The sequence below is a fragment of the Polyodon spathula genome, unplaced genomic scaffold (genome assembly GCF_017654505.1).
Source record: "Polyodon spathula isolate WHYD16114869_AA unplaced genomic scaffold, ASM1765450v1 scaffolds_825, whole genome shotgun sequence".
Taxonomy (NCBI): domain Eukaryota; kingdom Metazoa; phylum Chordata; class Actinopteri; order Acipenseriformes; family Polyodontidae; genus Polyodon; species Polyodon spathula.
Window position 1 is genome coordinate 66026 of NW_024472312.1, and position 22207 is coordinate 88232.

General features: G+C 47.9%; 1 protein-coding gene and 4 non-coding genes across 46 annotated transcripts; all 5 read right to left on the minus strand.

The window, feature by feature from the left end:
- Positions 1–785: 785 nt before the first annotated feature.
- Positions 786–21445, minus strand: naca (nascent polypeptide associated complex subunit alpha). 42 transcript variants are annotated; one of them, XM_041241815.1, is made up of 21 exons: positions 21339–21445; positions 20022–20093; positions 17879–18055; positions 16588–16764; positions 15717–15893; positions 14497–14658; positions 13636–13797; positions 12709–12885; positions 11840–12001; positions 10970–11146; positions 10111–10287; positions 9239–9415; positions 6077–6768; positions 5993–6022; positions 4576–5662; positions 3392–3471; positions 2936–3013; positions 2448–2594; positions 1947–2075; positions 1503–1625; positions 786–917 (listed from the first exon to the last, which is right to left on the minus strand). In XM_041241815.1, exons 2-21 carry the CDS (start codon positions 20089–20091, stop codon positions 903–905), a joined length of 4176 nt encoding a protein of 1391 aa, XP_041097749.1. In that variant the 5' UTR covers positions 20092–20093; positions 21339–21445; the 3' UTR covers positions 786–902. The 42 variants fall into 42 exon arrangements, with proteins under 42 accessions (XP_041097749.1, XP_041097743.1, XP_041097734.1 ...); XM_041241809.1 differs by having other exon boundaries at positions 4576–5854; XM_041241800.1 differs by having other exon boundaries at positions 4576–5962.
- Positions 1026–1097, minus strand: LOC121309032. The gene has a single exon (XR_005948594.1). It is a non-coding gene; the product is annotated as a small nucleolar RNA SNORD59 (small nucleolar RNA).
- On the minus strand, positions 1724–1798 carry LOC121309030. The gene has a single exon (XR_005948593.1). It is a non-coding gene; the product is annotated as a small nucleolar RNA SNORD59 (small nucleolar RNA).
- On the minus strand, positions 2337–2412 carry LOC121309029. The gene has a single exon (XR_005948592.1). It is a non-coding gene; the product is annotated as a small nucleolar RNA SNORD59 (small nucleolar RNA).
- Positions 2752–2827, minus strand: LOC121309028. Its single transcript, XR_005948591.1, has one exon. It is a non-coding gene; the product is annotated as a small nucleolar RNA SNORD59 (small nucleolar RNA).
- Positions 21446–22207: the final 762 nt, after the last annotated feature.

Consider the following 22207-nt stretch of genomic DNA (forward strand, 5'->3'; position numbering starts at 1 on the left):
TTCAATGGATAGCGAATGGGTATTTACCTCTTAAAGACCCAACACCTGAATAAATTACATGAAAGCTGCTAGCATAGCCTGCGACACAGTCCTGTCCTAACCCCCCTGTCCAAATATATACGGATAGGGTCACGTGAATGTTTATGGACTTAAAACGTTTGCCTTTAACACAAAATTCGTCCCAGTTGCTCACGTCGCTCTCCTCCAGCGTAGAACCACCTTTACGTTGTTCGATCCCTGGGAAGGGGAGACTCAAACTGCCGGCTTCACACAGTGCACAAGGCCGCAGCGGGATGTAACAAACAGGCTGTAGTGCACAATATATGCGTAATAAAAAATAAATTGTTTAAATAAATGAGCGCATAAATTTTGAAAAATATAATTTGTGAAAATGATACAGTAAAACAGTAACAAGTACTTAAGAGACTCCTGTCAAGTCAGTTCTTGAAGAAAAATTGCAATGAGATGTGTGTATGTCCTCGTGGGGGCTGGACAGGACTGGGTTACAGGCTAGGCTAGCAGCTTTGATATATCTTATTCAGGGTTCACGTCTTAAGATACATACCCATTCTGTAATGGTTACATTTTGTTCTTGAAAGGGAAACCCACTTTATTCTGGATAATCCCCAGGAGGCGCATCCACGCTTCTTTCCTGCTCTAGCTGTGCATTAGGGATCGACGTCACCAGCAGTATCAGAGCTAATGAAGTACCTTAAAAAGCATACAAATCCTTAAAGGATCGTTACAATGTGATGGGAACACAAAAGAAACACAGACCAGGACAGTTCCATCGCATCAATCCACAGCTTTATTAAATCTCCTCAGTATAAATTGTACAAATGTTATTTGTAGCTACAACAGCAAGACCTCAAATAACCCACAGCTCTCTCCTCCTCAGACGTTTACATCGTCAACTCCTGCAAGAGAAAACAGAAAAACAACGTACAGGAGACAGTCAGAGGAGTGCTGTGCTTTACGGCTCATCTAGTGAAAAATGTTTTTCAATGCTGTATATTCTCCTTTTTCCTTCTCAGGACAGATAGTTTGGCTTCATGAAACTCAGAAGAACGAAAGTATGTTTAAATCATCATCAAAGGAAAAGAGGAATACAGCTTTCTCCTACTGGATCTTTCTCCTATTGGGGGGCAGGGGGGAGGTCTTTCAAAGAATTTCATTAAAGTCGCAAGCGGTCTCAGTCTTCCCTTGGTCACTCAGTCCTGTGAAATACGCACTGCTGCGGTAGTTCTAGCCACTGCAGATTACCCCTGGATTATTTCACACTTGGACTACAATTCCCATTCGTCCCCAGATTCTGATACTCTTGTAAAACACAATGAACGCAAGTGTGCCTTTAGTACAGATCTGTCATTGAGTTAATAAAACAGTCTTGGTTAAAACCAATGGTGTTCGAGCTATTGAAACTGTGTGCCAGGATCGGTAAGACCAAGACCAGCAGCACCTAGTAACTGGACTAACACAGCAGAAGCCCCCATGACTCTTACCATAATAGCATTAACAATATCGTTGTTGTTGTTCTTCAGTGCACGGACAGCCTTCGCTCGAGACACGTTCGCCTGGGACATTACCAGCTCAATGTCCTTGATCTCGACACCGGTCTCGTCAATCTCAAGAGGAAATTAGAGGGTGACATTGTTAATTACAAATAAATAAAAGTCACTTCCAGCATAGCGTGCTGTATCAGATTGTGCACCCCCCTCCCCTCTCTTCTCAGGACAGATAGCTTGTCTTCAGTAGACTCAGAAGAACGAAAGTCATACTGTTTAATCATCACAGAAGAATACATCGAAAAGCTCAGGACTGATACACCACAAGTTTAGCTAGAAAGGTTGGTCGCTATGCACAGATGGCTTTACAGACACCAGGGTCCATGCATCTGCAACATACTGATGAGTGAAAGCTACACCAAACTCGGGCAGCCTGCTTACCTCTTCCTCTTCGCTCTCCTCCTGTACGGTAGGAGTCTGTGTGTTTTCTTGGATGTTTGAAACTGCTTCTCCCTGGACCTTGAACTTCTCTGCGGCTGCCAGCTGTGCCTGCTGGGAGAGATCTTCAATCTGGGAAGGAAGAGAAAAAAAAAAAACATGACGAGAATTACTAAGTACTTGTTTATGTGCACTTCATATTGTCTGTACCAGAGTTTTAAAAATGTAGATTTTAAGCCACAATTTCTGAACCTTTCAATGCGCGAGATGATCTCGATTGCATTTCTTTGTGCAAACAGAACGGTACTAAAACTGTGTAAATAACTCTTAATAAATTACTTGTTCGTATCAACTGTCAAATTTCTTGGACTGAAGACAACGTTCCCCACTTTCCCTTCTCAGGACAGACAGTTTGTCTTCAGTAGACTCAGAAGAACGAAAGTCATACTGTTTAAATCATCATCGAAGGAAAAAGCGGAGCTGTTTAAAATGCCGAGGGCTTACCTTGGCCTCTCCGAACACAATGTAGGTGTCTGACGCGGGGCTCTTGTAGACGTCTGGTTTCGTGATGACAAACAGGATGTTCTTCGATTTCCTGATAGTGACCCTGGTTACCCCTGTGACCTGGCGAAGCCCCAGTTTGGACATGGCCTGGAGAGAAGGAAACAAAAAAGTCTAAACCTCATCCACAGCTTTCAGTTATATTGAACTTTGTGCAAAAGACAGGTGGCACGTGCTCCGTCACGACAAAGGATCCTCTTGAATGACCGCAATGGTAACCATCAATCTTTTCTGTAATCTCACTTTCCCTTCTCAGGACAGATGGTTTGGCTTCACCAGACTCAGAAGAACGAAAGTCATACTGTTTAACTCATCACTGAAGGAAAAGGAGACTGCTTTCGTAATTCAGAAACACTTTTACAAAAAACGCCTTCGCAAAAAAGGTTAGTCTGCAACTTGTCTACGAAGTCAGCCCTCATGCAAAATCTTACCTTGCGTGCTTTCTTCTCACTTCGGCTCTGTTTTGCTTTGCTGACTGGTTCTTCGTCAATCTCGGCAGCTGCAGCAAGCTGGGCAAATAGTCATTCGTTAGGATGAAATCAAAGACATGCGAGGTGTATACAATATGTTTTAATTGTGCAAGTATCTTTTCTTAATTGGTGGCAACTCGAACCATCTATACAGGTTTGCCTTGCATGTAAAAAGTAGCATACCATAAAACAAATGTCTGCTGCAAATTAACAGGGCTTTTGCTCCAAGTAGGATGACAAAACAGAGTTTTACCTTGGTGCTAACTAAAATAAAAAGTGGTTAGAAGTGTACAAACAAAAGAACGATCCAAACTTGCTAAGATCACACAGCTATCAATCCGCAGTGGACTGAAAACATGCATCCGATGTGGCCAAAGGCAGTAAAACTGAGCACAGAATCTTCCGTCCCTCCCTTACCTGTGCCTGCTGCGTGTGCGTGGAGTCCTGTTCCTCAAGATCAGGCACGGACTCGTCACTGTCGGACTCCGTGCCAGACCCTGCAAGGTAACAAAAAGGAAATGCATTTTAATACACTCTGTTTATACACGTTAGGATCCCAACAGAAACATGACCCATAATCCACTGGGGTTCACCAAAATGCAGAAGCATTAATGGGTTTTAAACCAATTACAATGAACCCGAAGCAGACAGGGCCCTCCATCTACTTGGGATCCTAACACAAGCCTAACTGTCAGGGAACCAGCAATATTCTTGTATCATTAGATTTAAAAAGACTGATTGTTAGCATACTAGCAAAGAGACGTCCATGTTGATAAGGTTTTCAACTTTTCTGGACAGAACATAAAAAAAAAAAGTGACCTGACATTTTTAACCTGCATTTGTGTCACCTTGCAAGGTGATTCTTGATCTTTTGTTTGGTAATTTCTGAAAACGAGTCAATAAAAAAACAAAAAGATAAAAAAAAAAAAGCATACCTTGAGATGCCCTTTCTACATCAAACCCCGGCACACACACACATTTCCGCTGTTACAAGCGCAACACCCTTTTTAAAAAAGCAGACCCACACTTTAGTAACAATAGTGGTGACACACACAAACAGGCAAAGGATAAAACTACAGAACAATCTAAACACAGCGTAACACAAACCAAACTATTGCAGCATTCAGTAATCCCAAGAAATCCTACATTGTTAATGTGATTAGAACATAATCCCCTACCAAAAAAAAAAAGTGCATTTGCTATACATCTTTGTCTAAAAACCTCTACATTGTTAACATGCAAAACACACAGGATCTAATTCACACCATTTAATGCACTTTCGCCACCTGCAAAATGCCACGATCGTAGCGCTAGATCAGGGTTAGGAAACTACAGCCTTACTGCTGCAGACTGTTCTACTTGCACAAAAAAAACACCACACCAATCTGAACCACCAATCATTAGACTGGATGGGCATGGAGAGCAGGTATGAGGCATGCTAGTCACAGGATAATGTGCTGATCCCTCATCACTATACATGGGGAATGACAGGACTACCTGGTTTTTATCAGGAGGGGCTGAGTTGTCTGCCATTTATTGGAACAGGTTACAGCAAGGGTAGGAAGACACCATGCGCATTTAGAAACGAGACAGAATTATACCCTTGTCATTCTTGATCACAGGCTCCTGCTTGGCGGGAGCTTTAACCGGGGCTGGTTTGGGGGTGGCAGGAGCAGCTGCTTTGGGCATCTCTACCAGGATGGGGGGCTGGAAGTCAATCTCAGGGGTTGGCTCTTCGGGGGGAATGAGGGGTGGCAGGTCTTCATCGTCATCCACGACAGCAGCAGCAGGAGGAGGAAGAGTAGATGCTGGAGCTGGGGCAGGTTTGGGGGCTGGAGGGGGGGCAGAAGACGGAGCTTTTTCTGCAGCAGATGGAGACGAAGATGGCTTAGGACTCAGGGAAGAGGAGGGGGCGGCAGGCACTGCAGCCGCCACAGGAGGTTGAGGCAGGACAGGGGCAGAGGAGGAAAGAGGAGGAGGAGCAGCAGCAGGGAAGACAGGAGCAGGGGCAACAACAGCAGGAGCAGCAGTGCAAGGCTGGGCCACAGCGGCTGCCTTTTTGGAGGCAGGCTTCTCGCTGGGTGCAGGGCTAGCTTCCTTAGCAGGCGGGGGAATTGCCGCAAACTTGACCTCCTTAACTTTGATCTCTTTTGGAACAATCTTCGGGGGTTCGGTGCCGGAGTCGGCAGCTAGCTCTGGGATTACAGGGCTGGCTGTGGGAGGAGCGGTTTTATCTTTGGATTTGGGATCTGCAGGAGCAGCAGCAGCAGGTGCAAGCGTAGATGCTTGTTGCTGGGGCATAGCAGCTGCAGCAGGCTTGGATTCAGTTGGGGCTACATTTGAGCTGGGGGTGGTAGGGGCAGTTTTGGGAAGACCAGAGGCGACGGCTGCAGCAAAGGAAATTGGAGGAGGTGCAGCAGACTGGGTAGTAAGCTTAAATTGGGTGGGGGCTGCAGCAACTTTGGAGGGGGCGGGAGTATCAGCCTTGGACAGGGTATGTGCTTCAACATTGGAAAGGACATCAACCCCGGATGGGGCAGGGGCGGGTGCATCAGCCTTGGATGGGACAGGGACGGGAGTATCAACCTTGGAGGGAACGGATGCATCAGTCTTGGTTGGGGCAGGAGCATCAGCCTTTGGCGGGGCAGGGGCGGGAATATCAACCTTGGAGGGAACGGGTGCATCAGCCTTGGACAGGGCAGGGGCATCAGCCTTGGACAGCACAGGGGCAGGTGTCTCTGCCTTGGATGGGGCAGGGGCGGGAATATCAACCTTGGAGGGAACGGGTGCATCAGCCTTGGACAGCACAGGGGCAGGTGTCTCTGCCTTGGATGGGGCAGGGGCGGGAATATCAACCTTGGAGGGAACGGGTGCATCAGCCTTGGACAGGGCAGGGGCATCAGCCTTGGACAGCACAGGGGCAGGTGTCTCTGCCTTGGATGGGGCAGGGGCGGGAATATCAACCTTGGAGGGAACGGGTGCATCAGCCTTGGACAGCACAGGGGCAGGTGTCTCTGCCTTGGATGGGGCAGGGGCGGGAATATCAACCTTGGAGGGAACGGGTGCATCAGCCTTGGTTGGGGCAGGGACGAGTGCATCAACCTTGGACGGCACAGGGGCAGGTGTCTCTGCCTTGGACGGGGCAGGAGTATCAGCCTTGGACAAGGCAGGGGCGGGTGTATCAACCTTAAGTGGGGCAGGTGCAGGCATCTCAGCCCTGGACGGGGCAGAGACCGGTGCAGCAGCCTTGGATGGTTCAGGGGCAGGCATATCAGCCTTGTCTTCAGCTGGACATTTTGGTAGAGCTACTTCCTGGGCAGCAGAGAGATGAATCACCTCCCTTTCTGGGATGGGAAGAGCCACTGCCTCTTCTGGCTTGGCTTTGGCAGCTTTTGAAGCTTGCTGCTGCTGCTGGGCTGCCTTTCCCCCACCTTTCTTGGATTTGCCTTGTTTGCCCGCATGGACCACTTTAGGGGGAGGACCAGGTTTGGCTCCCTGGTCTGGGGTAGGGGCTGCAGACTGGGGGCTTGCAGAGGTCAGGGGGGAACAGGGGGGTGTAGAGCGAGGAAGGGAGGCAGATTTCGAGGAGGATGGAGACGAGTCAGAAGCAGACAGGGACGGAGAGTTCGGTTTGGCGACAGGCACAGGATTGGAGGAAGGCAGAGGAGAAGGAGTAGACTTATTTCCTTTTGCTTTTTTAGCTTTTGGGCCGGCAGAAGTGTTAGCAGTTACAGAGCGAGGAGGAGTGGCAGAGGCTTTCTTGGAAGCAGCAGAGGAGCCAGAGGGAGGAGCAGCTAAAGAAAATAAAGGTTGTGAAAGTTTGAAACACAAAAATACAGTTGAACTTACAGGGGAAAAAAAAAATAGACACAAACCCAAGCATGCTTAGAACACAAACCGGAGCAGAACTCAGTTAGAAATCTACTGGAACCTTAATTTAGTTCAGATCATACAATCCTGTTGGAGTCGTTTCTAAAATTATTTATTACTGTACAGTATTTTTAGTTGTACACTTTGAAATTCAAAAATTACTAAATGGGAAAGTAACCCGAACAAACCAAAGACCAACACACAATCATACTGGAAAACGGCAACTAACAGATAAACTAAAGATTCTTCGTAATCACCTGAACAGGTAAATGAAGTGAAAGCCTAGAGAGTTAATTCTGCTTCAGGTTAACAAAGTGCGTTAATGAGGCACTGCACGCCACAGACCGTTAGTCAGTTAGGGGGTCATTTCAGTCTACCTGGCTCCTTTTCTGCATCAGTGACCATAGGCACTGCTGCATCAGCAGCAGCAGCAGGGGGCGCTGCAAGCCGAGCTGCAGCTGAACACAGTGAATCAGAGTAACAGTATTACAAGATCCCATTTTGCTAGGATGTTTGTAAGACACGTGTCCACACCAAATGTTGGCTTGGCACACAGCAAACAGAGCTTCGCGGCTTCTTTTATATCGCATGTTGTGCAGCACAAAAGTTAACCACAAAACAAACAGAAAAAAAGCAGAGTGAAGAGTCTGAATCGTAGAGGTTTAGACTCTAGCTACCACTGCAGACATTACTTGAGAAACACAATTTACTACTTTTCCCGTCTGGAACGAATCACTCTGGGATCTGTGCTGGATCCAATCCTATCGGCTTTTGTGTCGAATGACTTTCAGGTAACTGCTATTGGTATGTCCAGAAGGTGAAGCTTGTTATAATTTTTACACTTCGTATTTCCACGCTGATTTACATGTTGATCTCCAAATGGTGCTAACCCCTAATCCTCCTTTAACATGCATTTAATAACTGAAGGCACTGTCCATGTTTGCAATATCCTCTAAATGATCAGGGATTGCAGAAGGGCAAGTCATTCTGAATTACAGAGACCCAAACAAATTGAACCAGGTCCTGAAGAAGCCAGCTCTGTATGGAAACAGTTGCTACTTAAAATCACTAATTGGAAGCCAGCAACACACCACACCCTAACAGCCCCCCCCCCCCATCTTTATACACAGTACTGCACCTGTGAATCACAGGACGCCAACACCCCAGTTACTGAGCGCGTCAATGCCTGATCAACACAAAGAAAACCACCAGCACAGCTAGAATGCAGATCTACACAGTTGACTTTGGGCTGTGCGCTCAGACTGACTTGTGCTGAACAATAGCAGACCAACGGAAACCCTCTCAGTCACTGATAAAGCAAAGAGCTCACCGTGCTGTATAAACATGTAACCATTTAACGATTGAATTACATGTAAATGGACACAGAGATAAAAAAAAGCCGTTGGTCACCATTGTGTTTTCAGGAACTGTAAAAAAAAAAAAAAAAAAAATAGAATCACTCCCCTCCCTCCCTCTCGATCTTTTATTAGTGATTAGTGTTTGAACAGATTAGGTTTTGTTTGTTTTGTTTTTAAGTATTTACTTATACCAAGCTTAAAACAGCAATGAAATATGTGTCGGAGAGGAGGGGTTGGTGGTGCCGATGCGAGCTTTTCAACTTGAAACACTTTTTTTATTTCAGTTTTAGAAAAATAGCTTTGCGGAAAAAAAAAAGAATTCACACTTACAAAACGCTCTGTATTCTGGACAGCTGTTTGAAACCGAAGAAAACGAGGTGGTTTATCCAGTTAATGAGAACAAACACACTAAACTACTGGAAACAATTAAACAAGAAGCAAAACACACACGTACAACAGAGACCCTCCAAGTCCACAGCTCTGTTTCTGTTCAGTGTAAACCCATTAAACGCCTGCTAGTGACACTGCCTGTCCAGTCTTAAGCGTTGGTCAGCATTTCGTTGCTAAGATATAGCAACGACATGTTTTTAGGCTGCAAAGGTCTGTTTACAAGCACTTTTGTGTGCATGAGTGCCTAATCTGCTCCACACTGAACTGCAAAATCTAAAATCAGTGGTTCAACACCTGTCAACAGTGCCGTTTCTATTTGAACCAGCACAAAGGATGTATATACGATTTGCCTTGATCACACAATATCTGTAGCTGTTATTAGTCTGCATGTGTAATCAGGATTATGAATTTAAAAAAAATAAGTCTGAAAGTTTAAACCGGCTTTCGCCTTTAGAAAGGATCTATACTGTCTTGGTCAAATAGAAGCCATCAGGATTGTCACAAATGTTTTTCATGACTTAAAACAGAAATCCACTTGCATGAAAGGAGACTGAATTTCGGGGTCAGTGACGCTCGACTCAGCACACAAAGCACATTCAGAAGGCAGGGGAGAGAGGCGGGCACGCTTCTGCTAACCGGTACCCACCTGAAGGCTCCTGGGCAGTGAGAGCCGGGGCGGCAGGGCCTGAATCTGCCTCAGTCTGGGCAGCCTCGCTCGCCCCCTCAGGGCTGGCCCCCTCAGGAGGGCTCTCTGTGCCGGCCTCTTTAGTCGTTTCAGTTGCTTCCGTCACTGGAGCGGAGGAGCAGCTCACTTCCCCCGAGGCTGGGAGGAGTCACGGCAATGACATCATCATCATTATCAGCTGTTTTGAACTCTGTCCACCTCCACCACAACCCGTGCTACCCACTCACTCCGCGTTCCCCGCTCTGTGCACGCCATCACCACATGGTGCAGGACACTGCGTTTAACACTGACAGGACGGTGTGGGTGTGCAACGGCCCTTACCTACCAGGCCGGCGCTCGGCCAATTGTGTGCCACCCCCTAGGAACCCCCGGTCACAGTCAGCAATGACACAGCCTGGATTCAAACCTGCGATCTCTAGGCTATAGGGCGCATCCTGCACTCCACGAGGAGCGCCTTTACTGGATGCGCCACTCGGGAGCCCCTAGATCACATTTTAAAACAAAGACAAACGCATTTTTTAGGTTTATACCAATAAGGGGAGAGGGATTCTAAAGCTCATTCCTAGCAATACCACACACGCACTGTTCAGTTTAACGTGCTCGAGTGACTATAGCATGCTGCATGAAACAAGTGTACCGTTTAAAACAGGTGTATTACCAAAGCCTGACATTAACTGCTTCCCACCTAATCAATCCCTGCTTCCACTAAAAGGATCATGCAGTGCCCACAGCCACTGGACTACAATTCAGGGTCAGTGACGCTCAACTGAGACAAAACACATTCAGAAGGAGAGAGAGGAGGGTACGGTTCTGCTAACTGGTACCCAACCCACCTGAAGGCTCCTGGGCAGTCAGAGCCGGGGCAGCAGGGCCTGAATCTGCCTCAGTCTGGGCAGCCTCGCTCACCCCCTCAGGGCTGGTCCCCTCAGGAGGGCTCTCTGTGCCGGCCTCTTTAATCGTTTCAGTTGATTCTGTCACTGGGGTTGGAGAGCCGCTAACTTCCCCTGAGGCTGGGAGGAGTCACGGCAATGACATCATCATCATCAGCAGTTGAACTCTCGATCCGCCTCCCACCACAACCCGTGCGACCCACACACTCTGCGTTCCCCGCGCTGTGCACTCCATCACCACATGGTGCAGGACACTGCGATTAACACTGACAGGACGGTGTGGGTGTGTGCCGGCCCTTTTCAACTACAGACTAAGCTGTCAAACAACCGAAGGTTTTATAATACAAGGCAGTCTTCTACAACAGGTGGGCTTTTGACACACACAAGTTTAACCTTTTTTAAAATTACTCAGCCCTGAAGCCTTGTTTTCCCCACTAGAGCAAATTTTAAAAAAAATGGACACAAACATACTTCAGGTTTATACCAATAAGGGTAGTTGGAATTCTTAATCTCAATACCAGCAATACCACACACCAACGGTTTAGTTTCTCAAGCAGTTCCTGGTGTGCTTGTGTGACTACAGCATGCTGCATGAAACAAGTGTACCGTTTTAAAACAGGTGTATTACCAAAGCCTGCGATTAACTGCTTCCCACCTACCAATCCCTGATTATCCTAAAAGGATCATGCAGTGCCCACAGCCAATGGACTACAATTCAGGGTCAGTGATGCTCAACTGAGACAAAACACATTCAGAAGGAGAGAGAGGAGGGTACGGTTCTGCTAACCGGTACCCAACCCACCTGAAGGCTCCTGGGCAGTCAGAGCCGGGGCGGCAGGGCCTGAATCTGCCTCAGTTTGGGCAGCCTCGCTCGCCCCCTCAGGGCTGGCTCCCTCAGGAGGGCTCTCTGTGCCGGCCTCTTTAGTCGTTTCAGTTGCTTCCGTCACTGGAGCGGAGGAGCAGCTCACTTCCCCCGAGGCTGGGAGGAGTCACGGCAACGACATCATCATCATCAGCAGCTGTTTTGAACTCTGTCCACCTCCACCACAACCCGTGCTACCCACTCTCTGCGTTCCCCGCTCTGTGCACGCCATCACCACATGGTGCAGGACACTGCGTTTAACACTGACAGGACGGTGTGGGTGTGCAACGGCCCTTACCTACCAGGCCGGCGCTCGGCCAATTGTGTGCCACCCCCTAGGAACCCCCGGTCACAGTCAGCAATGACACAGCCTGGATTCAAACCTGCGATCTCTAGGCTATAGGGCGCATCCTGCACTCCACGAGGAGCGCCTTTACTGGATGCGCCACTCGGGAGCCCCTAGATCACATTTTAAAACAAAGACAAACGCATTTTTTAGGTTTATACCAATAAGGGGAGAGGGATTCTAAAGCTCACTCCTAGCAATACCACACACGCACTGTTCAGTCTAACGTGCTCGAGTGACTATAGCATGCTGCATGAAACAAGTGTACCGTTTAAAACAGGTGTATTACCAAAGCCTGACATTAACTGCTTCCCACCTAATCAATCCCTGCTTCCACTAAAATGATCATGCAGTGCCCACAGCCACTGGACTACAATTCAGGGTCAGTGACGCTCAACTGAGACAAAACACATTCAGAAGGAGAGAGAGGAGGGTACGGTTCTGCTAACCGGTACCCAACCCACCTGAAGGCTCCTGGGCAGTCAGAGCCGGGGCGGCAGGGCCTGAATCTGCCTCAGTCTGGGCAGCCTCGCTCGCCCCCTCAGGAGGGTCCCCCTCGGCGGCCTCTTTAGTCGTTTCAGTTGCTTCCGTCACTGGAGCGGAGGAGCAGCTCACTTCCCCCGAGGCTGGGAGGAGTCACGGCAATGACATCATCATCATTATCAGCTGTTGAACTCTCGGTCCGCCTCCCACCACAACCCGTGCTACCCACTCACTCGGCGTTCCCCGCTCTGTGCATGCCATCACCACATGGTGCAGGACACTGCGTTTAACACTGACAGGACGGTGTGGGTGTGCCGCAGCCCTTCCCTACCAGGCCGGCGCTCGGCCAATCGTGTGCCACCCCCTAGGAACCCCCGGTCACAGTCAGCAATGACATAGCCTGGATTCAAACCTGCGATCTCTAGGCTATAGGGCGCATCCTGCACTCCACGCAGAGTGCCTTTACTGGATGCGCCACTCGGGAGCCCCTAGATCACATTTTAAAACACAGACAAACGCATTTTTTAGGTTTATACCAGTAAGGGGAGAGGGATTCTAAAGCTCATTCCTAGCAATACCACACATGCACTGTTCAGTCTAACGTGCTCGAGTGACTATAGCATGCTGCATGAAACAAGTGTACCGTTTAAAACAGGTGTATTACCAAAGCCTGACATTAACTGCTTCCCACCTATCCCCGCTTCCACTAAAATGATCATGCAGTGCCCACAGCCACTGGACTACAATTCAGGGTCAGTGACGCTCAAATGAGACAAAACACATTTAGAAGGCAGGGGAGAGAGGGAGAGGGAGAGGAGGGTACGGTTCTGCTAACTGGTACCCAACCCACCTGAAGGCTCCTGGGCAGTCAGAGCCGGGGCGGCAGGGCCTGAATCTGCCTCAGTCTGGGCAGCCTCGCTCACCCCCTCAGGGCTGGTCCCCTCAGGAGGGCTCTCTGTGGCGGCCTCTTTAATCGTTTCAGTTGATTCTGTCACTGGGGTTGGAGAGCCGCTAACTTCCCCCGAGGCTGGGAGGAGTCACGGCAATGACATCATCATTATCAGCAGTTGAACTCTCGATCCGCCTCCCACCACAACCCGTGCGACCCACACACTCTGCGTTCCCCGCGCTGTGCACTCCATCACCACATGGTGCAGGACACTGCGATTAACACTGACAGGACGGTGTGGGTGTGCGGCGGTCCTTTTCAACTACAGACTAAGCTGTCAAACAACCGAAGGTTTTATAATACAAGGCAGTCTTCTACAACAGGTGGGCTTTTGACACACACAAGTTTAACCTTTTTTAAAATTACTCAGCCCTGAAGCCTTGTTTTCCCCACTAGAGCAAATTTAAAAAAAAATGGACACAAACATACTTCAGGTTTATACCAATAAGGGCAGCTGGAATTCTTAATCTCAATACCAGCAATACCACACACCAACGGTTTAGTTTCTCAAGCAGTTCCTGGTGTGCTTGTGTGACTACAGCATGCTGCATGAAACAAGTGTACCGTTTTAAAACAGGTGTATTACCAAAGCCTGCGATTAACTGCTTCCCACCTATCAATCCCTGATTATCCTAAAAGGATCATGCAGTGCCCACAGCCACTGGACTACAATTCAGGGTCAGTGACGCTCGACAGACAACACATTTAAAAGGCGAGAGAGAGAGACACAGGATTTCGGGGTCAGTGACGCTCGACTCAGACACAAAGCACATTCAGAAGGCAGGGGAGAGAGGCGGGCACGCTTCTGCTAACCGGTACCCAACCCACCTGAAGGCTCCTGGGCAGTCAGAGCCGGGGCAGCAGGGCCTGAATCTGCCTCGGTCTGGGCAGCCTCGCTCGCCCCCTCAGGAGGGTCCCCCTCGGCGGCCTCTTTAGTCGTTACAGTTGCTTCCGTCACTGGAGCGGAGGAGCAGCTCACTTCCCCCGAGGCTGGGAGGAGTCACGGCAATGACATTATCATCAGCTGTTGAACTCTCGGTCCGCCTCCCACCACAACCCATGCTACCCACTCACTCTGCGTTCTCCGCTCTGTGCACGCCATCACCACATGGTGCAGGACACTGCGTTTAACACCGACAGGACGGTGTGGGTGTGCCGCAGCCCTTCCCTACCAGGCCGGCGCTCGGCCAATTGTGTGCCACCCCCTAGGAACCCCCGGTCACAGTCAGCAATGACACAGCCTGGATTCAAACCTGCGATCTCTAGGCTACAGGGCGCATCCTGCACTCCACGAGGAGCGCCTTTACTGGATGCGCCACTCTGGAGCCCCTAGATCACATTTTAAAACAAAGAAACGCATTTTTTAGGTTTATACCAATAAGGGGAGAGGGATTCTAAAGCTCATTCCTAGCAATACCACACATGCACTGTTCAGTCTAACGTGCTCGAGTGACTATAGCATGCTGCATGAAACAAGTTTACCGTTTAAAACAGGTGTATTACCAAAGCCTGACATTAACTGCTTCCCACCTATCCCCGCTTCCACTAAAATGATCATGCAGTGCCCACAGCCACTGGACTACAATTCAGGGTCAGTGACGCTCAAATGAGACAAAACACATTTAGAAGGCAGGGGAGAGAGGGAGAGGGAGAGGAGGGTACGGTTCTGCTAACTGGTACCCAACCCACCTGAAGGCTCCTGGGCAGTCAGAGCCGGGGCGGCAGGGCCTGAATCTGCCTCAGTCTGGGCAGCCTCGCTCGCCCCCTCAGGAGGGCTCTCTGTGCCGGCCTCTTTAGTCGTTTCAGTTGCTTCCGTCACTGGAGCGGAGGAGCAGCTCACTTCCCCCGAGGCTGGGAGGAGTCACGGCAATGACATCATCATTATCATCAGGCTGTTTTGAACTCTGTCCGCCTCCACCACAACCCGTGCTACCCACTCTCTGCGTTCCCCGCTCTGTGCATGCCATCACCACATGGGGCAGGACACTGAGATTAACACTAACAGGACGGTGTGGGTGTGCGGCGGTCCTTTTCAACTACAGACAAAGCTGTCAAAAAACTGAAGGTTTTATAATACAAGGCAGTCTTCTACAACAGGTGGGCTTTTGACACACACAAGTTTAACCTTTTTTAAAATTACTAAGCCCTGAAGCCTTGTTTTCCCCACTAGAGCAAATTTTAAAAAAAATGGACACAGACATACTTCAGGTTTATACCAATAAGGGTAGTTGGAATTCTTAATAATACCAGCAATACCACACACCCACGGTTTAGTTTCTCAAGCAGTTCTTGGTGTGCTTGTGTGACTACAGCATGCTGCATGAAACAAGTGTACCGTTTTAAAACAGGTGTATTACCAAAGCCTGCGATTAACTGCTTCCCACCTATCAATCCCCGATTATCCTAAAAGGATCATGCAGTGCCCACAGCCACTGGAATACAATTCAGGGTCAATGACGCACATTTAGAAGGAGAGAGAGAGAGAGAGAGAGAGAGAGAGAGAGAGAGAGAGAGAGAGACGGGCATGCTTCTGCTAACTAGTCAACAGTCCAGTTTTTATTTGAACCAGAATTTATATGCGCTTTGCCTTGCACACACAAGATATCTGTAGGTATTCGCCTGCGTGCCTAATCAGGGTTTTGAATTTTAAAAAGTCTGAAGGTTTAAACTGGCTTTCACCTTTAGAAAGGATCTATACTGTCTTGGTCAAACAGAAGCCATCAGGACTGTCACAAAATGTTTTTCGTGCCTTAAAATGGAAACCTGAACTGTTGGAGTTTGGACTGAAACCCACTCGTGTGAAAGGAGACAGAATTTTGGGGTCAGTGACGCTCGACTCAGACACAAAGCACACTCAGAAGGAAGGGGAGAGAGGCGGGCACGCTTCTGCTAACCGGTACCCAACCCACCTGAAGGCTCCTGGGCAGTGAGAGCCGGGGCAGCAGAGCCTGAATCTGCCTCAGTCTGGGCAGCCTCGCTCGCCCCCTCAGGGCTGGCCCCCTCAGGAGGGCTCTCTGTGCCGGCCTCTTTAGTCGTTTCAGTTGCTTCCGTCACTGGAGCGGAGGAGCAGCTCACTTCCCCCGAGGCTGGGAGGAGTCACGGCAATGACATCATCATTATCATCGGCTGTTCAACTCTCGATCCGCCTCCCATCACAACCCGTGCTACCCACTCACTCTGTGTTCCCCACTCTGTGCACGCCATCACCACATGGTTCAGGACACTGCGTTTAACACCGACAGGACGGTGTGGGTGTGCCGCAGTCCTTCCCTACCAGGCCGACACTCAGCCAATTGTGTGCCACTGCCTAGGAACCCCCTGTCACAGTCAGCAATGACATAGCCTGGATTCAAACCTGCGATCTCTAGGCTATAGGGCGCATCCTGCACTCCACGAGGAGTGCCTTTACTGGATGCGCCACTCGGGAGCCCCTAGATCACATTTTAAAACAAAGACAAACATTTTTTAGGTTTATACCAATAAGGGGAGAGGGATTCTAAAGCTCATTCCTAGCAATACCACACACACACTGTTCAGTCTAACGTGCTCGAGTGACTATAGCATGCTGCATGAAACAAGTGTACCGTTTAAAACAGGTGTATTACCAAAGCCTGACATTAACTGCTTCCCACCTAATCAATCCCTGCTTCCACTAAAAGGATCATGCAGTGCCCACAGCCACTGGACTACAATTCAGGGTCAGTGATGCTCAACTGAGACAAAACACATTCAGAAGGCGAGAGAGGAGGGTACGGTTCTGCTAACTGGTACCCAACCCACCTGAAGGCTCCTGGGCAGTCAGAGCCGGGGCGGCAGGGCCTGAATCTGCCTCAGTCTGGGCAGCCTCGCTCACCCCCTCAGGGCTGGCCCCCTCAGGAGGGCTCTCTGTGCCGGCCTCTTTAGTCGTTTCAGTTGCTTCCGTCACTGGAGCGGAGGAGCAGCTCACTTCCCCCGAGGCTGGGAGGAGTCACGGCAATGACATCATCATCATTATCAGCTGTTTTGAACTCTGTCCGCCTCCACCACAACCCGTGCTACCCACTCACTCCGCGTTCCCCGCTCTGTGCACGCCATCACCACATGGGGCAGGACACTGCGTTTAACACCGACAGGACGGTGTGGGTGTGCGCCGGCCCTTTTCAACTACAGACTAAGCTGTCAAACAACTGATGGTTTTATAATACAAGGCAGTCTTCTACAACAGGTGGGCTTTTGACACACACAAGTTTAACTTTTTTTTTTTTTTTTTTTTAAATTACTCAGCCCTGAAGCCTCATTTTCCCCCACTAGAGCAAATTTAAAAAAAATAGACACACACATACTTCAGGTTTATACCAATAAGGGCAGCTGGAATTCTTAATCTCAATACCAGCAATACCACACACCAACGGTTTAGTTTCTCAAGCAGTTCCTGGAGTGCTTGTGTGACTACAGCATGCTGCATGAAACAAGTGTACCGTTTTAAAACAGGTGTATTACCAAAACCGGCAATTAACTGCTTCCCACCTATCAATCCCTGATTATCCTAAAAGGATCATGCAGTGCCCACAGCCACTGGAATACAATTCAGGGTCTGTCGAGCGTCAATGACAACACATTTAGAAGGCGAGAGAGAGAGAGAGAGAGAGAGAGAGAGAGAGAGAGAGACCTGAGAGAGAAACCCACTCGTGTGAAAGGAGACGCGCACGCTTCTGCTAACTAGTCAACAGTCCAGTTTTTATTTGAACCAGAATTTATATGCACTTTGCCTTGCACACACAAGCTATCTGTAGGTATTCGCCTGCGTGCCTAATCAGGGTTTTGAATTTTAAAAAGTCTGAAGGTTTAAACTGGCTTTCACCTTTAGAAAGGATCTATACTGTCTTGGTCAAATAAAAGCCATCAGGACTGTCACAAAATGTTTTTCGTGCCTTAAAAACGGAAACCTGAACTGTTGGCGTTTGGACTGAAATCCACTTGTGTGAAAGGAGACAGAATTTTGGGGTCAGTGACGCTCGACTCAGACACAAAGCACATTCAGAAGGCAGGGGAGAGAGGCGGGCACGCTTCTGCTAACCGGTACCCAACCCACCTGAAGGCTCCTGGGCAGTGAGAGCCGGGGCAGCAGAGCCTGAATCTGCCTCAGTCTGGGCAGCCTCGCTCGCCCCCTCAGGGCTGGCCCCCTCAGGAGGGCTCTCTGTGGCGGCCTCTTTAATCGTTTCAGTTGATTCTGTCACTGGGGTTGGAGAGCCGCTAACTTCCCCCGAGGCTGGGAGGAGTCACGGCAATGACATCATCATTATCATCAGCTGCCGATCTCTCGGTCCACCTAGAATAACCCAAACTACCCGCTCACCCAGTGCTGTGTACGCCTTCACCATGCCAAGCACTGACAGGAAGGGCTGTGTGTGTATGCGGCATCCCTTTTCAACTACAGGCAAAGCTGTCAAATAACCAGCCTTTGTCCAGCTTGGTCTAACACAGGAGGCTGTCTGCAATAGGTTTTAAATTCATGACCAAATTTTTTTCCACAGGGTTTTTTGTAAGACATATTGTCTTCTATAACAGGTGGTCTTTTGAAACACACACACACATTTCTCAAGTAGTTCCTGGAGTGCTTGTGTGACTACAGCATGCTGCATGAAACAGGTGTATTATCAAAGCTTGCGATGAACTACTTCTCACCTATCAATCCCTGCTTTCCCTAAAAAGGATGATGCAGTGCCCACAGCCACTGGTATTAGGTGCCACTTTCAGCAAAGCTTATCCCCTTTATCAGTATTGAAATAGTATTTGCCACCACCACACATTGCTACTAGTTTTCTACACTTGGCGGTCGCAGCTCCACAGATCTTACAACTTCTGTGTATGTCTGCAACACTAGTGTCACACTGGCTAGATCTCATACATTACATGCATGCTGGTATAGTAACTGGTCCTCACACTGGAAAAGCTGAAACTGCTTCAGAAAAACCATGAAAATAGGATTCCCAAATATCTTTTAGTATTGAATGATGCTTTAATTGCTTTGTAAAATGTTTTTTTTTAAAAAGTGTAAGAAATTGTATTTAGTATATTACATGCCTTACTATCAGACCCAAAGATAAAATGTAATACATGTTCTTAAGACCTGCCCCCTTGAGTTCCCTAAGCGAACATGTCGAAATCCTTAGTCTGGTTCTGAGTAAGGGGATGCAAAACCTCAGGTAGCGTGCTTCTAAGCACAGCCTAGGTTGACCCATTTCAATCACCATGCAAAAAAAAAATGAAAATCATCCAAGTGCACTCCATGGCAATGGCTCATGCAATAAGATTACCGCACATTAAAAAGTTGGTGCGTGTGTTAGTACCGGTGTACCACAGACCCAGTGACCATTCAACAGTGCATATCAGTGTGTGTGGAGGGGGTCCTGAAATTCCCATAACAATTCAATAATCGCTTGGTTATGACAGAGGGCATATTGAGCACTGACTTTCCCAAGGCTGTGATTACATCTGCACTGCAGAAAAATCCCATTGAAGTGTTTGATGCAAGACTAGATGAGCTCTAAACAATTAAACACCACTATCCTTGGCTTGCTGGGTGCTTGGGCACCAAAACCAAACAAACAAACAAAAAAAAAATCATGCTTTGTCTGTATTTAGTACAAGGAAAAATACAGGTTTTTCAGTAGGGGGGCATAGGGACACAATTCAGAATTTGACCTATTCTTGCATCAAGCCATTACACAATACACAAATCAGCAGCCTGTGACACCTAATGGCTATCTGCCCTGGCAATTACAGCTATGACTGCCAACAGCTGACCAAAACAGCGAGCAAAGAAAACAGTTTAGCAGCTGCAGATTCAATTTAGCTACAACTGTTTCTAGTGGGGGAGGTGCACGTTAAAAATTGATTGAGAAAGGGCTTTTAAAAATAAAGAAATGAGATTCACCTTGAAAAACAGATCGATGTGTGCCTCCAAGTTTTTAGGCTTGATCAGTGGCTCTCAACTTCGTTCCCCCAAAGCCTTGCTTAATATCGGCATTATCAGACAGGTCTGCCGAACAACCGCTATGGGTTACAGAGAATCTCAGCAGCGGACGCGTTCACGACAACACATCTAAAAGCGATGCAAATCTGAAATGCTGACTGTCCCTGCGGACCAGAGTTGAGAGCTCCTGATCCAACGGGCTGATTCCAGGACCCCTCCCTGCCAGTGTGTGCATGCGTGCGAGGAGAGCGATACAAACCTGTCTCTGCCTGAGGCTGCTGCATCTCTTGTTCCGTTGCTGGAACGGTTTCTGTGGCTTCACCAGGCATTGCTGTGGAAACAAGTAACGACGTTTAAAATAAATACAAAAACAACCCCCCCCCCCCCCCCCCCCACAATCAAATACAATACGAGCCATTCCCCTAGAAATGGTGACCCCTACTAAAGTTACACAACTGGGGTTTCATTTTATCTGAGGCAACCAACGTGGTTTGTACTGGCACTGTATCAAATAACAGTTACAGCTTCACTGTAAAAGCAGAACTTGTAAGCACGAAGTGCTGTGGAAAAAAGCCTGTATCTACTAATGCAATGAGAATAAGGCCACCACACGAGCTGTATTTAAAGCATGCTGTTTTAAAAAAAGACGCATGTTTGACAGCAGGTTACAATGAAGGCTAGTTGCTTTTTGCAGTTCGGATACTACACCACAGTGCACACACTGGCACAATCTTTACATCTGAACACTTTCACTGTACCACTTCTGAACAAAACCAGCCGCGACTACTCCACGACAATACCGGTCTTTCATTCAATGTGAAACACCGTCGGCTTGGCACATTCATACTATATATAATAAATCATGTCCAGGTGAAGAGAAAACTAAACTCAAAACCAGTAAGATGACGGCTTTAACCGCTGATAAGCAAGGTGGCTAACGGGAATGCACTTCAATGCAGGCCTGGGACTTCTTGCACAACACAGCTCTGCACAGCATTTCCACACCTGACTACACACTCGCTCCCACATTGCAAATCACATGCCAGCCAGACACACACACACAAACACACACACCCGAGAAGCGCCGAAGAAAACCACAACACAGCAACACGGCGTGTGCATCAAACTCCAGGCAGCTACCGAAAATATACCTCACTTTGGTATATTTCCGCAGCTATCTTGAGTTTTTAGTAGTATTTGAACTTCACAAACCAGGCGAACTTCAACGCAACGCACTGTTACAACCGGCAATCTTTTTGTGGTTTATTTTTTTTTAATGTTCCCATGCAGGTTTCCTCTCAGTCTGGCAGGCGCTCTCGCTTGTGCTGTACACGCCGAAGTTGTAGTTTTTGTTTTTTAAAAGCAGTTGGCCGTTTTCAAAGACAGACCCCCCCATTTTGTCCCAGCACTGCCTTCAAAAAAGGGGTCGTTTGTTACCAAAAGGACCCCCAGACCCCTGAAATATCGGTATCAATCGGTAGCCGGGACCCCGAGGTTTCTAAAAAGCCGGTTTCGGGGTGATTTTAGGAAGCCTGCGATAGCAGATGCGAGCAGATTTCGCGACAGAAACACTCACTGTGTCAGGAGCTCAGATCCAAGATGGCTGAAAGAGACACTGTGGCCTCCGGCTCGGAGGGATGTGGGACCCGCCAGAGCTTTCTGCTTCCGGGGCTGTGGGCGTCTCTGCTGCTAAAATAAAACAGAGCAGAGGGAAGCGTGTCGAGTCAGGGTCCGAATCCTTATTTGGGGACGGAATCCAGACCAGGAGACAGTTTTGTTTTAATCTTTACCCCCCCCCACCCCCTGCAACACCCTTTAAGGTGTTTTTGTTATCCATTACATTTTGTAGCAAACCGTTTAATGTAAATATCACAGAGCGATTTCTCTGTAAGATTGACGAGATATTTAAAAACAAAATGTTAGTGTCTGTTCCGTAGGAGTTATTTATTTATAATACGTATTTTTCATATAAACATATGCAGTATTTTTTTTTTTTTTTTGTCGATGAAATAATTATACAAGTTGTACTTGTTGTGAACGTTGTTTTATTTCTATTATATTTATGTACACTACGAAACTAATAAAGTTTTATTATGTTAAAAAGTTTTCGAATATGCCAACGTTGATATATTCTACAAGTACTATACATACATCATTTGTGTAATACCGTATATATATATTTCTGTTTTGCTTAGAAATGTATACCCTCAGAGTGGGAAGCAGTTTCCCTGATCCAGTGTATAAACTGTCTGTTACATAAGGGCTGCTTTCTGAGCAGACAGCATAGCTAAACTACAGAAGCATGCAGTAAGGAAAACTTGTATACCAGAATACATTTAAGTATAAAAGTAAAACATTGCAGCTTTAAAAGCAACATAAGAACAGATGAAGCAGGCTTACAAACTAACAAGTACCACACATTATTCATTTACATGCATTGGCAAC